We start from the raw sequence: 14,092 nt of genomic DNA on the forward strand, positions 1-14,092 counted from the left end.
CTAACCAATACATAATGATGTATGTATTATTAAATACTGTTTCACATTCAGAGACAAGGATTCTGAACATCAATGATGTAATTACTATCTGCTGTGGATTGAGAAAATGTAACTTCTTTTGCTGGGTGTTTATTGACACACTTAAATGTAATGTACACACTTTTCTATGAAACAATGCATTCTTGCAACCTGTAATATAACTCATGCACTTCATTTTATGTTAAGAACTGGTGTGATCAGTTTTTACCTCTATCTGCATAAAATACAGACCAATAGATCTGTAATCATAATGGATCCACATTAATTTAGAGATATAACAGAAACTGTGAGAAATCTAAATAACACAATGTTAAAAGTTCTTAATGTACAAAAATATGATAAATGCACTGTCACAGTAATATTTGAAATTAAAACTAATATTTCTAATACTAAGAGTGTCTCTTCTCATAAGAAACAAACATGTCAACTCCATCTCCCATGAAGTGTGATGAATATTACTACACTGTATTAAAGTAGTGAGCCTGACTGCTAAGGGGGACTCTGCCCCTAAGCAGAAAGGTCCAAAAGTTCTTCACCTTCTCGCCTAAGGTTGGTTTGCTGACAGGATTGCCTAGTTTAAGACGGCACAGTGTTGTTTGCTGAGAGCCCACCACTTGAAACTGGCCACTGAAAAATATAATTATTTATTATAATATCACTACCCTTATGGTACCCTTGTAGTACATTTTTCAAGCCACACTTTATGCATGCATTCTCTCATAACCTAATTAATTCTTGTCTCTTTGTAGATTGAAACTAGCTGACTATTTTCCTTCCCTATGCACTCTGACATCCTTCACACTAGATGCACATAGCTGATTTGTGTCTTCTACACACAAAATATTGCCTGTAACTCCACATGCTAGTTAGACAATCTTGCAAAAACCTCTTGATCAATCTGAACTGATCCTGAGAAGTCTAGCAACATCACAAAAAAAAATGCTTCAACACACACTTCAAAATGTCTACACATTCTATTCATGACCTTCCCTTCTTACATGCTTCACATCAGTCATCCTCTCCAACAAACTCTGACCATTCTCTATGCCTAAACCACATTACCACTCAAAAGTTCTGCTCGATCAACAAACTCTCACAACACAAGTTATACAGAGCTTATACAACCTACTTTGTATGAGCTATATATAACCTGAGTTGTGAGAATTTTCTGATAAAGCAAAACTGAGTGTCAATGTGGTTATACTTTTTCTACGTCCAAACACTCGAGAGACACCCATTCACTAAAAGAAGGTTTATCCATAACTAGCTTAGGTATCTGTTCTTGCTTCTAAAACCATAGAGCTCATCACAAATCACTCCTGCATCCTCTCTATTTTTTCTTTTTTATCTACTCTACCAATTTTGATGGCCATTTTTCCTTTTAGCTTTTTCTAAAAATAAATGTAATGAATAATATGTCATATCATAATATCTATTCATCTATCTACAAACTGTTCATGAAACACACAGTAATCTTACTATGCACTTCTGCTATTCTTGAGATTACTGCAAATTCTTTTTAACCTACAGCTTTCTCTGATCTTGTTTCCTTCACTGACACACTTGGCCTACAAACTAGAAAAAAATTCTTCTTTCAAAATATTCAAAATGCAATTTTTACAAGGCCAAGTCAATGCAATTCACATAATGCTCATAGTTCTGAATTCTGCTAATCAACTTCCCATTTGTTGAACTATCTTAAAGAGAACAGTTACTGGCATAAAGCAGGTTGACAACATAAGACCATAAGAAAGTAAGGGAAGCTGCAAGAAGCCACCAGGCCTACATGTCGCAGTCCCTATACAAAACATACCTACCAATTTCCATCTATCATCCGCATCCATAAATCTGATTTTTCAAAGGTCCCTAATTACTCAATACTAACAACTTCATTACTGAGTACATTCCATTCACTCTGTCTGAGAACCAGTTCCTTCCTATTTCTTTTTTAATCTAAATTTTTCAAGTTTGAACACATTTCTTGTTCTATCCTGATTAATGATCCTGACAATTTTATTTGTCACTCAATGAAAAAGCAAAATTAAAGAAACAGCCACTACATCTGAAAGAGGAGGAACATCAAAATACATGTAGATATACTCACTTTAGGAGGTAAAATGCCCATATTAGAGAAGCTCCATTGCATATTACCATGAGGGCAGTCCATATATCCTCATTCAGCAAGTACACAATGTGTGCTGTGAACTGATCAACCCAGTCCCCTTGTACTCCTTGCATCACTTGGGCTCTGTATGCACCACTCAGGAACCCAGTCATAAGGAAGATATTTGTCATGATGAACACCACAAAGTACCAGTGATTGTTGGCTGCAATGCAGGTGTTGAGGAATAAGCAGTGGTGGTCAGTCTGATGGTGGCATGCAACACAGAGGCGGCAGTGATGGGCCAAGGGAGGTGATGCCAGCTGGCAGTCTGAACAGTATCCCTTCACAATGCCCTCACCAACCCCTCTCAGCACCTCCTGGAGAGGTCCCTCTGCTCGAACAATGCCAGGATCACCTACAAAGAGATACAAATGCTAAAATCAATTACTGAATGAGACATCAGTTTTAAATACAAAGAAGAGATATCTAGATAGCCTACAGGCTGAGAATTTCTGTTACTGAGCTATAAATGCAGCCAATAAAAGTGGTAAAGTTGACCCTCATAATGAAGGTCTGCATAACACTAATTTGCAGAAATTACTTAACTACATACATTGCACCATAGTAAACAAATGACTGCTAATGAAAGTTACATAGTGAATAACACATTCATGCTCTGAAAGTGTAATTTCTTACCTTAAAACAAAATTATCATATCTTAGAATTATCTCTTTGAATATCTTTACCCATTATCTGAAGTGAATATATTTGGAATTATAGAGTAAGCAAGAATGTGCTTATGTATATGTATATATAGTGGTAGTGGAATAGAAATTCATGTAAATGGTGGTAAATAGTTGCTGAATACAATGCTGTTAGCAGAAGATGCAGTCCTGACTTAGAGAGAGAGAGAGAGAGAGAGAGAGAGAGAGAGAGAGAGAGAGAGAGAGAGAGAGAGAGAGAGAGAGAGAGAGAGAGAGAGAGCGCGTTAAACTACATCTTTTATCTTTTCCCTCCTCTGCTACTTAAAAACTCTACTCTCTCTCTCTCTCTCTTTATTGTCACACTTACATGCTCCTCTCCTCTTCCCTTCATTCTAACTTCTTTAAAAAAATCTTCTCATTGGATTTTTCACTCAGCTCCCTACCAAACTCTTAATCTACTCTCTTTTCACTTTTTCTATTTTCTAATTTCAAAACCTCAATTTGACAGCACATTTTTTTAAACACTTTCTCACATGTTCTCCTTTGTGGCCTCCTTGATTTCTGCAGTTCATTATGTCTCCTATTTCAAGCCTTCTATATCTGACCACTTCAGCATTAATGTTAGCCATTATAACTTTAATTGCACTAAACTCCAGTTATGTAAGTGTGCATTACAAATTTAAAATGTCAAATAATGGTGGCTGAGGGGATTAAGTGCAACAATGTAAGGCAGTTTGGCTATATAGAAAGAATATAGGATAGTGAAATTGCTCAGATGGCATACATGAATATGGCAGATGTGGAAGACAATGGCCTCCAGTGCAACAGATGAACAGACTGCTACAGCAAATAAGAAAAGGAATACAAGGAGAATTTGGAAATTACTAATGTTTTCTAATGAATGGGTAATTCTTTATCAATTATAATCAATAAAAAATATACTGAAAACATCCATGTCAGTATATGAGATGTCACAGTCTAACATTCACATCCGCAGTCACTTTTTTTTAACAACCAAAATTTTATATGCATCAATGTAAGAAATAATATTTGCATACACAAATTTAACTGAAGATCTCTTAATTATGGTATCTGTTACTATCTATTGTTACTTCTATTATTCACCTAGTTGTATTTAGCTATTTGTGAGATACAGGAAAAGAGCCATACTTAAGTTTGTGCTGTCCTGTCTCTATATTTCTTAGCATCTAATTTTGCCTTAAATTCATACATAGTTTTGCACAGACAATCTCTTCAAGTGCATTCCAAGCTGTTATACATTTATGTGGAAAGCTATATTTCTTCAGATCTCTTCTATATGTACTCTTTTTCTGTTTCTTGCTGTATCCTCTTCTACCACTTGCATCCCTAATCAGTAAGTCTTCTCTATTGATCTTCTCCATTCCTTCTTGGATTCTATATATTGGTATTAGGTCTCCTCTCTGCCTTCTTTCTTCCAATGTTGTTAGCTCTAATTCTTTTAGTCTTTCTTTATATGGGAGATCGCTCAGTCTTGCTGGTATTTTTGTTACAGCTCTCTGCATTCTTTCCAGATTCTGACCACAGCAATGCTGCATATTCCAATCTTAGTTGTATCATTGATATTATCAGCTTCCTGATCATATCTTCATCCAGGTACATAAGGGCTGTCCTTATATTTCTCCAGTTATTTTACTTATGTTGCTTCTCAGGCAATAACTTACGTATGTCATAATTACCCTCAAGTCTTTCTCTTCTGTTGTTTTACTAATTCTTTCATTGGCTAATGAATAATTCCCTTTAATTCTTCTACTACTCTTTCTGAACTCCATCAAGCTGCACTTGGCATTAAATTCCATTTGGTATTTACAAACTCAATCATTTATCTTATTAAGATATTGTTGTAGGGCAGCACAGTCTTCTTGGTTTGTCACTTTCCTCATTATCTTGGCATCATCTACAAACATACTTATGTAGCCTGTTACACCTACCATGTAATTTATGTACCCTGTGAACATAATTGGTGCCAGTACACCTCCTAGCTTGATTTGGTATTTTGAATTACTGTCCTTATTTCTCCATTGAGTAAGAGATCTTCCATCTATTTTAGTACTGATCCTCCAATTCCTGCTTCATGTTTCAATTTCCAAATTAGCCATTTGAGAGGCAGCTTATCAGATGCCTTTTTCAAGTTGAAGTATATAGTCTACCCATCTTCTATTTCATCCACTGTATTAATTGCCCTGGAGTAGAAGCTTGTTAAATTTGTGGTACACAATTGGCCTCCTCTAAATCAAAATTGTTTTCCTGTTAAGATGTTGTTAGTCTCCAGGTGTTCTGTCCATTTCTTTTTTAATGTCCTCTCACATATCTTTGCTATTACACTTATTAGTCCTCTTCATTCATCAATGAAAAACAAGGAGCTTGCTTGTGTGTGTGTGTGTGTGTGTGTGTGTGTGTGTGTGTGTGTGTGTGTGTGTGTGTGTGTGTGTGTGTGCGCGCACACGTGATAGAAAGATTCAAACCTGTGACTAATCTGTAGAAAATGAACATATGGATGAACATCAGGGTCCACATGGTGAAGGACACCAAGAGGGGCTCATGCTGGTGGGCTTTGATATGAACTGTGTAACAAACCAGTGTGGAAAAGAGGCCACCCCCATAGGCTCCCAAGTATATAGGATTGGGCCACCTGCAAAATCAAAATATATTTTCAGTTATCAGAGAGGTGAAAACTAATTATCTTTACAGCCCCAATTTTTACACATTTACAACTACACTTCTACATTATTAACTGAAGTGATGGGTGGGTGGAGGAAAGATGTTCACCAAAATCATGTTTTGAGATAGACACAGTCAAATGGGTGAGACTTCTATACTACGTCTATCCTTCATGCTTCTCTTCACTCTTTATTTTCTTCATTCATAACTTCTGCACGAGGCTCTTCAACAGACTGTATAACATGAATTAAAATTTACACAGCACAGATCTGTGAGACAGGATTTATTTCTATTCTACAGCTTTCCTTGTTTCCCTCTATAGCCAAGCTACTGCTGCTATCACCATGATGAGGATAATGATGATGACAGCAACAACTACAACAGTGATGATGGTGTCAAAATACTGAATGGTCTTTCATTACTGCAGCACACACGACTCACCTGATGGGATGCTTGAGTCGGTGATGCTGGCGGGCCATTACAGTGAGGGCCACTAGGAATACTGGTAGTCCTGTCATCCACTGGTGGTGAGGCAGCATAAAAACACACAGAAGCTGCAAATGTGATGGAAGTTCATGCTTTCATATGATAAATTAATGCACATGTAAAATAAAATGCTTTATAAAAGCTTTGATGGCAGTGATTAAGAGGAAGGTCAGTAAAGAATGAGAAGGATTTAGGAAAAGATTTTTGTGAATAAAATGATAAGACAGCTACTAAGGGAAGGGTGAAAAGTTGTACAAATCTTTCATGGATTAAGAGAAAACATACCATCTAGCAAGGTTGATGGAGAAGCCCTTTAAAATATTCTTAAAATTTTTGATGAACAAGGCAAGGTGTTAAAACGAATTGAGGCTTTTTATAAGGATGCAAGTGCTTGTGTGAGAGTGGAGGGAGGGCTAGGAATGAAACAGGGATGTATGATGCTTGTGTTTAGTATTTTTAATGGATGGCTGTATGAATAATATGAAAGCTGAAGTAGGAAGTGATGTACAAGGCTGAAACAGAATGGAGTGATGGGGTGTAATTACATGCTTATTTGCAGATGACACTGTTTTACTGGCTGGGAGTGAAAGGGAACTTCTGAGAGTGGTGGGTTGATTTTAAAGATTATGTAGAAGAAAGAACCTGAGAGTGAATGCTGGAAAAATTAAGCTGATGGCTTTTGAGTGGAATGAAGTAGACTTTTAGATATTTTATGGGTTGTGCTGGCTGTACAAAAGTGTGAGGTGTTATGGGAGCAGAGACAATGGAGAAAGTGAATGAGTTTAAGTAGCTGAAGATAATGTTATGTAAACATGATAAAGTGCATGGAGAAATAAGAGAGAGCTGTGAAAGGAAGACATGTCATTGGATCAGTAAGAAGGACTATGAAAGAGAGAAATGTGTGTATGGAGAGGTGTTGGAAATATTCTGCCAAGAGTGACATATGGATTAGACCTGGACATCAAACAGGGCACAAATTCATCACATTCAGATCAACTCCTCATTGTTTCTGAGCTGTACTCAAAGTGGACATTATATGTCCACTCTCAGCCAACACAAAAAGTACTTTCATATATTGTCATTCATAATTTAACAAGCCATTCCCCCAATGCCAAGCTTCTTCACAATCTGTTTTACTATTTCTCTAAGCACATGATCTAATACTTCTGAAGATCAATATTAAGAAAAATTCAACACGTCCAATCAGATCTACGCAAGGAAAAAAATGTAGTATGAGATGCAATACCATAAATTTTTTCTGAGATGAATATGAAATATTTATAAAAAGAATGTACTTTGGCTGAAACATGAAACTGTGCACTGCTTCCCAAGAGTGACAGGGAGAAAGTAATAGCTTATTTCTAGTTATACGGCATGCAGACCTATTGTATTATAGAGTTGGTATATAAAGAAAATGATACTTACAATTCCTGTATAGAATATTGTGAATGGCGTGAAGAGCTGGATTAACCAAGGCCAGCATGGAGACTCTAGTGCTTTACTTTGCTCATACTGTCTAGTCCACCTATCAATCCACCGCCGGCAGTCAGGAGAGCTGGAAAGATGAGATATGCAACAGGTAAGAAAGCACAATCAAAATACATATATCAAATGTATAATGGAATCATGTTGATGGGGGAAAGGTTTCTGGTATATAAAAGTGGAAGATAACCCAAAGCAATGAAGTACGGAATACACAGATTTTGTATATATCATGCTGTCTCCCTTTGATGGTGACAGCCAAGACTACATGATCACACTGTAAACATAAAAATGTACAGGAGGATGCACCCGGTCCCCTTCGGTGGCTGCTTTTATGGCATGCAGAGAATCTGGTGGCACTATTCACATTTTGGTGAATACCAACGACACAACATGTGTGAGTTGGTTTCTCATTACCTAGTGTTATGTTAAGGCCTCGTGTCAACATCTGAAGACAGCAAGTGGTGGATGTGTCCTCCTTATAATGAATACCTCTTATAAATTATGTTGTGATCTGACCACTGGTGGGTAAAGACAGCTGCCAACAGGGGACACTAACACAGAGATGGATGCATGCGCCACCTGGGCTGGGGTGAGGCCAGCTGCATTGGAGGTGGTGAGGAGATGCTCAGCTCCAGGATACACCAATGCCCAGCATACCCCAGACACTCCTCCAGCAGCACCAGAATGCAGCACTGTATTGCCTTCAGAATCCACCTTGGTTCTGTTTACTCTGTTGGGATTAAGGTGTTACATATTTGTTAGAGAGAGAGAGAGAGAGAGAGAGAGAGAGAGAGAGAGAGAGAGAGAGAGAGAGAGAGAGAGAGAGAGAGAGAGAGAGAGAGAGAGAGAGAGAGAGAGAGAGAGAGAGAGAGAGAGAGAGAGAGAGAGAGAGAGAGAGAGAGAGAGAGAGAGAGAGAGAGAGAGAGAGAGAGAGAGAGAGAGAGAGAGAGAGAGAGAGAGAGAGAGAGAGAGAGAGAGAGAGTTTACAAAATATGTAAATAATAACCTGAAAAATAATTATAAATATTCATGACCATTTCTTGGCTAGTGTTAATCATGCATTATCAGAATTTTTATGCAAATAAGAAAGAAAACACACACACTTACTACATAATCACGCAATTTCATTTAGGTTGGAAATTATGCACATAAAACATTGCATTTAAAAAGGAGAACCAAAATGAGAAGATTTGTGACAGGAAGTCAAATTGCAACTGACAATAGTTATCACCATTGTGACAGACTCAGACAGGGGCTGGGACTAGGTGTGAAAAGATACTGGAGATGGGACTAAGACTTTAACATAATACTTTTTAGTCTTGACGAGGTATTCCACTAGTGAGAGGTGTCCGCAGGAGGCAGCTATGTGGAGAGGAGTGCAGCCATGGGCATCTTCAGCTTCAAGATTGACTTCACACACCTCTGCCAAGTACTGCACCAACAATCTGCCCACAAACAAGTCTCACATTCTACATATTGTTGGTGACTAAAGAGAAGAAGTTTTACATACTATTTGTACAGTATTTCATTCTATAAAAAAAAAAAAACATGAAGGGTATTGATAACATCATACGGGGAACCAGCAATAGCAGCGCAGTGGATGGCGACCCTCCCAGCACCATCGGTCACCATGGGATCACCTCCATGCTTCAGCAGCACCACAACCATGTTTAGCAGACCTCTACAGCAGGCTACATGCACAGCTGTCTCTCCTGTAAAGAGAAAACTACAATGGTTCTTACTCATTACTGTTGATTTATTAACACTGATTAGTTGATGTTTCTTATCCTTGTCATCATAATTATTCTCTGCAGTAAAGGGAATGGCCTGGCTGTACACTCTACAGCTGGGACATTATTTTTAGAATTCTTTTTCATTGTATTGTATTGTATTCATTCATAAGGAAGCAAATTCTGATGAACAACAGAGCATTCACAACAGCCTACCTGATTGTGCCCTGACATTTGGATCACTTCCATACTGTAGCAGCAGCCTCACAACAGGCAGGTTCCCAACCATCACAGCTTTTTGAAGAGCTGTTCTCCCATCATATCCTACAATGACAATCATGGACTTTTGTTAATTTTCTCTAAAACTAGGACAGAAAAGAAGTGTGGATAGAAATAATATTAAAAGCTGATATAGGGAGTGACAATAGGAACATCAAAAAAATAACATGTAACAAAATATATCAATATACTTTAAATGTAATAAAAAGAATGCATATACCTTAAACAATGATTCTTGACTTCACTATACATCAAAGTACTGTATGTTTCTAAAAGTCAACAAGATACACAAGTCTAAAGAAATAAAATCATCTGAAGACAAAGAAGAGTTTCCTGAACTCTGTTCTGACATCACCTATATCAAATGGTATGTAACTGATTGGGATGCAGTCACATGATAAATGGACAACATCCTTCATCCTAGTTAGGTGTATTCACGACAATAAATTATTATACATCTTTACACTATTATAAATAAGATTTCAATGAGCTATTTATTCATCTACATTGGCCTGAATAGCTTATTGTGTGTCTGAAATTATGTAAAGATGCTTTGAACACTGAACAACCATTTGTTTCCAGAATTCACTACATATATAACTACAATAACTCCTGGGACCATAAATGAATTTTCCTACATTCCATGTTGTCTCTACCTACAGTTTTACAATCTATACACTTTCCTCACCTGTTGTATCAATGACGGCTGGATTTTGTTTTATGGTTGCCTCTAAGGAAGGCATTGGCAGCGACATCACCAAGTCCGCAAAGTTGTTGAGTACGCTTGCTGTCATTGCTGCCATTTTTTTCTTTTGATATTATGGACTCAAGAATCTAACAAATGAAGAAGGCAAAAAAAATACACACACACACACACACACACACACACACACACACACACACACACACACACACACACACACACACACACACACACACACACACACACACACACACACACACACACACACACACACACACACACACACACACACACACACACACACACACACACACACACACACACACACACACACACACATATATATATATATATATATATATATATATATATATATATATATATATGCTAATGACAATTTTTAATAACTTCATAATATACTTAAACATACCTACATACAGTGGAACTTCAGTTTTTGAATTTAATTCATTCATGAATGCCGTTAAAAATCCGAAATGTTCGAAAACTGAAACTATTTTCCCAATAGCAATCAAGGTAAAATAGATTAATCTATCTTCAGACACCCATCCACCGTGTCTTAGTGGGTAACAACCAACACTCCTACTCCTAAGACGGCCACCCCATATCTCCAGCTTTGATTTTTTTTTTTATCCAGAAAGGATGTATTGAATGAACTTAGTGACAGAGAACTCATCAAAAGATATTGTTTAGATCATGCAGGCATTCTTTTTGTCACCAATCAAGTGTTGGAAGCCTTACAGAGTGACACAGAGGGGAGCAACCCACTCACTGCCAAAATGAAATTGATCATAACACAGATATCTTGCTGATGAGGAAAAGCTATTGGGAAAATGCAGCTGTGCAGTAGTGTTGGTGTTGTGGGTGATAGAGAGAGCCACAGGAGGCTTAGAATTACTCCTGAGCACTGAACCTTTTTTGTTTACATCATGGTTCTTCAATGGGATCACATTTAACTTATTTCAAAGGTTGAATTACTGTCTTACCCTCTGTCTCTCCTCCAAATATATAAAAACGAAGGAAATATTTATAGAAACTATGGCAGCTTTTGCTACGCTTTGTGGTATTTGAAATCAAGTAACTTCATTTGAAGACTGAATAATGGTAAGGCAACCAAATCAATCATGAGTTAATTTTTTTGTTAAAAAACTTAGTTGTTCAGAAAGGGAGATGTTTGGTAACCAAGGTTCCACTGTATATCTACTATACACACAGATACACACATATCAAATAAGATAAGGCATTTTACATAAAAAAGTTACCAAACATGAAAAACCTAGGTGGCACTCTGAATATGGCTGACTTTTTTCCTTTTTTTATGTAAGAGGGTCACTTGCCAAGGACAATGAAAAAAAAAAAATAAATAAAATAAAATAAAAATAAAAAAAGGCCCACCTAATGCCATTTCCCATGTCTAATAAAAAAAAAAAGTGTCTTGAAACCTTCCTCTTGAAAGAGTTCAAGTCATAGGAAGGAAAAAATACAGAAGCAGGCAGGGGGTTCCAGAGTTTACCAAAGAAAGGGATGAATGATTGAGAATATTGGTAAATTCTTACATTAAAAAGGTGAACAAAATAGGGATGAGAGAAAGAAGAAAGTTTTGTGCAGCAAGAGTGTAGGAGGAGGGGAGGCATGTAGTTGGTAAGATAAAAAAAAGCAGTTAGGGTGAAAACTGCAGTAGAAGAAAGCAAGAGATGCAATATTGTGGTGATGAACATAAGAACATAAGAAATAAGGAAAGCTGCAAGAAGCCACAAGGCTTACACATGGCAGTCCCTGAATGAAATATACCTTCCTATTTTCACCTATCATCCCCATCCATAAATCTGTCTAATCTTCTCTCAAAACTCCCTAATGTCTCAGCACTAACAACTTGATTACTGAGTCTGTTCCATTCATCTATCACTCCATATATGGACAGATAAGGCCCCTGTACAGAGTTAGCAGGTGGTGAGGCAAAAGATAAATTAGCAGAGATGACTTAGAATGCCTAACTTCATAGAAGCTGTTTTAGTTAGAAATGAGACATTAAGTTTGCACATTAGATTATAAGTAAAGGACAGATCAAAGATGTTCAATGTAGAAGAGGAGGGCAGTTGAGTGTCACTGAAGAAGAGGAGATAGTTGTCTGGAAGTTTGTGTCAAAATCATATACAGAGGAATTGAGTTTTGAGGTATTGAACAATGCTAAGTTTGCTCTGCTCTGATCAGAAATTTTAGAGAGATCTGAAGTTAGGCATTCTGTGGCTTCCCTGCATGAACTGTTTACTTCCTGAAGGGTTGGATGTCTATGAAAAGACATGGGAAAGTGCAGGAGTGGATAGGACACAAAGTTTAGTTAAGATCATGGATGAATAATAGGAAGAGAGTGAGTGACAGGATAGAACCCTATGCAACATCACTGTTAATAGACTTAAGAAAAGAACAGTGACTGTCTATCACAGCAGCAACAGAATGGTCAAAAAGGAAACTTGAGATGAAGTTACAGAGAGAAGGATAGAAGCTGTAGGAGGGTAGTATGGAAATCAGAGCTTTGCAACAGACTTAATCAAAAGCTTTTGAAGTGAAAGTTTCACCATAACTCCTTAAAGGAAATGACCAAGACTCAGTAAGGAGACCCAGAAGATCACCAGTAAAGCAGCCATGATGGAACCCATACTGGAGAACAGATAGAAGGTTGCTAAGTGATAAATGCTTAAGAACCTTCCTGTTGACGATAGATTAAAAAACTTTAGTGAGGCAGGAAATTAAACCAATGAGATGGTAGTTTGAGGGATTAGAATAGTCACTCTTTTTAGGAACAAGTTGAATGTAAGCAAACTTCCAGCAAGAAGGAAAGGTTGATGTTGATAGACAAAGTTGAAAGTGTTTGACTGGGCAAGGTGCAAGCACTGAGGCATAGTTTTGGAAAACAATAGGAAGGGCCCCATCAGGTCCATAAGCCTTCTGAAGGTTAAGGCCAGTGAAGGCATGAAAAACATAATTGCAAATGATCTTAATGGGTAACATGAAGTAGTTGGAGAGTGGAAGAGCAGAAAAAAAAAAAAAAAAAAAAAAAAAAAAAAAAAAAAAAAACTGATGAGGATGTTAAAATGCTTAGGGTTGATACCAGAAGAGCATTTGTGGTCGCCTCCCCAGGCAGGGCCTCCAAAGCACTGATGGAGAATAACAGTATAATATCACTCCATATAACTGGAACAGTATAATGTTTGTTCTTTACAAAAGGCATTTAGGTGTTATGATAAGGATGTTGTTGGGATATTATGTAACAGTTTTGATGAGATACTGTGATTGGCCATCCTAACTGTCGCAAGCCAAGACATTTTGGGAAAAATATCTGATTTCATTGAGAAGTATTCATCATGTTAATTGAAAACACATCGGAAATATACCAGAGCAAAATAGTCTCATCTTGAAATTTAAAAAAATGAAGTTTTCTGAAAATATACCAAAAATATTATCCTGTTCTTTATTCTCAGTAATAATCAATATTGCTCTAGTCTAGCAGTGTGTGTTGCCTTCGAAAAAAACACCTTGCCATCAAGCTCCAGTCTTGTAGGGAGTGCCATCTGAGGCTATTTACACCACCCTATCTTGTATGGAGTTCCCTCTGAGGAAATGACACCACCCTATCAAGCACCAGTCTTGTATAGAGTGTCCTCTGAGGAAATCGCACCACCCTATCAAGCACCAATCTTATATGGAGTACCCTCTGAAGAAAAAAACACCATCCTATCAAGCACCAGTCTTGTATGGAGTGCCCTCTGAGGAAATGACACCAACCTATCAAGCACCATTCTTATATGGAGTGCCCTCTGAGGAAATGACGCCACCCTATCAAGCA

At 37.4% G+C, this 14,092-nt stretch overlaps 1 protein-coding gene across 3 annotated transcripts in view; it reads right to left on the reverse strand.

Annotated features, from left to right (window-relative positions):
- Nucleotides 1–113: 113 nt before the first annotated feature.
- Nucleotides 114–14,092, reverse strand: part of LOC135105481 (uncharacterized) — a 14,406-nt gene continuing 427 nt past the window's right edge. For all 3 annotated transcript variants that reach the window (XM_064013607.1, XM_064013606.1, XM_064013605.1), the window contains exons 2-11: nt 10,216–10,361; nt 9,465–9,572; nt 9,092–9,230; nt 8,829–8,963; nt 8,075–8,248; nt 7,459–7,588; nt 5,989–6,101; nt 5,352–5,518; nt 2,144–2,558; nt 114–666 (exon numbers count right to left, since the gene is read on the reverse strand). In XM_064013607.1, the coding sequence (XP_063869677.1) occupies nt 498–666; nt 2,144–2,558; nt 5,352–5,518; nt 5,989–6,101; nt 7,459–7,588; nt 8,075–8,248; nt 8,829–8,963; nt 9,092–9,230; nt 9,465–9,572; nt 10,216–10,330 (1,665 nt within the window). In that variant the 5' untranslated portion in view covers nt 10,331–10,361 and the 3' untranslated portion in view covers nt 114–497. The remainder of the gene's footprint in view (nt 667–2,143; nt 2,559–5,351; nt 5,519–5,988; nt 6,102–7,458; nt 7,589–8,074; nt 8,249–8,828; nt 8,964–9,091; nt 9,231–9,464; nt 9,573–10,215; nt 10,362–14,092) is intronic.

The sequence above is a fragment of the Scylla paramamosain genome, chromosome 12 (assembly GCF_035594125.1).
Source record: "Scylla paramamosain isolate STU-SP2022 chromosome 12, ASM3559412v1, whole genome shotgun sequence".
Classification (NCBI taxonomy): domain Eukaryota; kingdom Metazoa; phylum Arthropoda; class Malacostraca; order Decapoda; family Portunidae; genus Scylla; species Scylla paramamosain.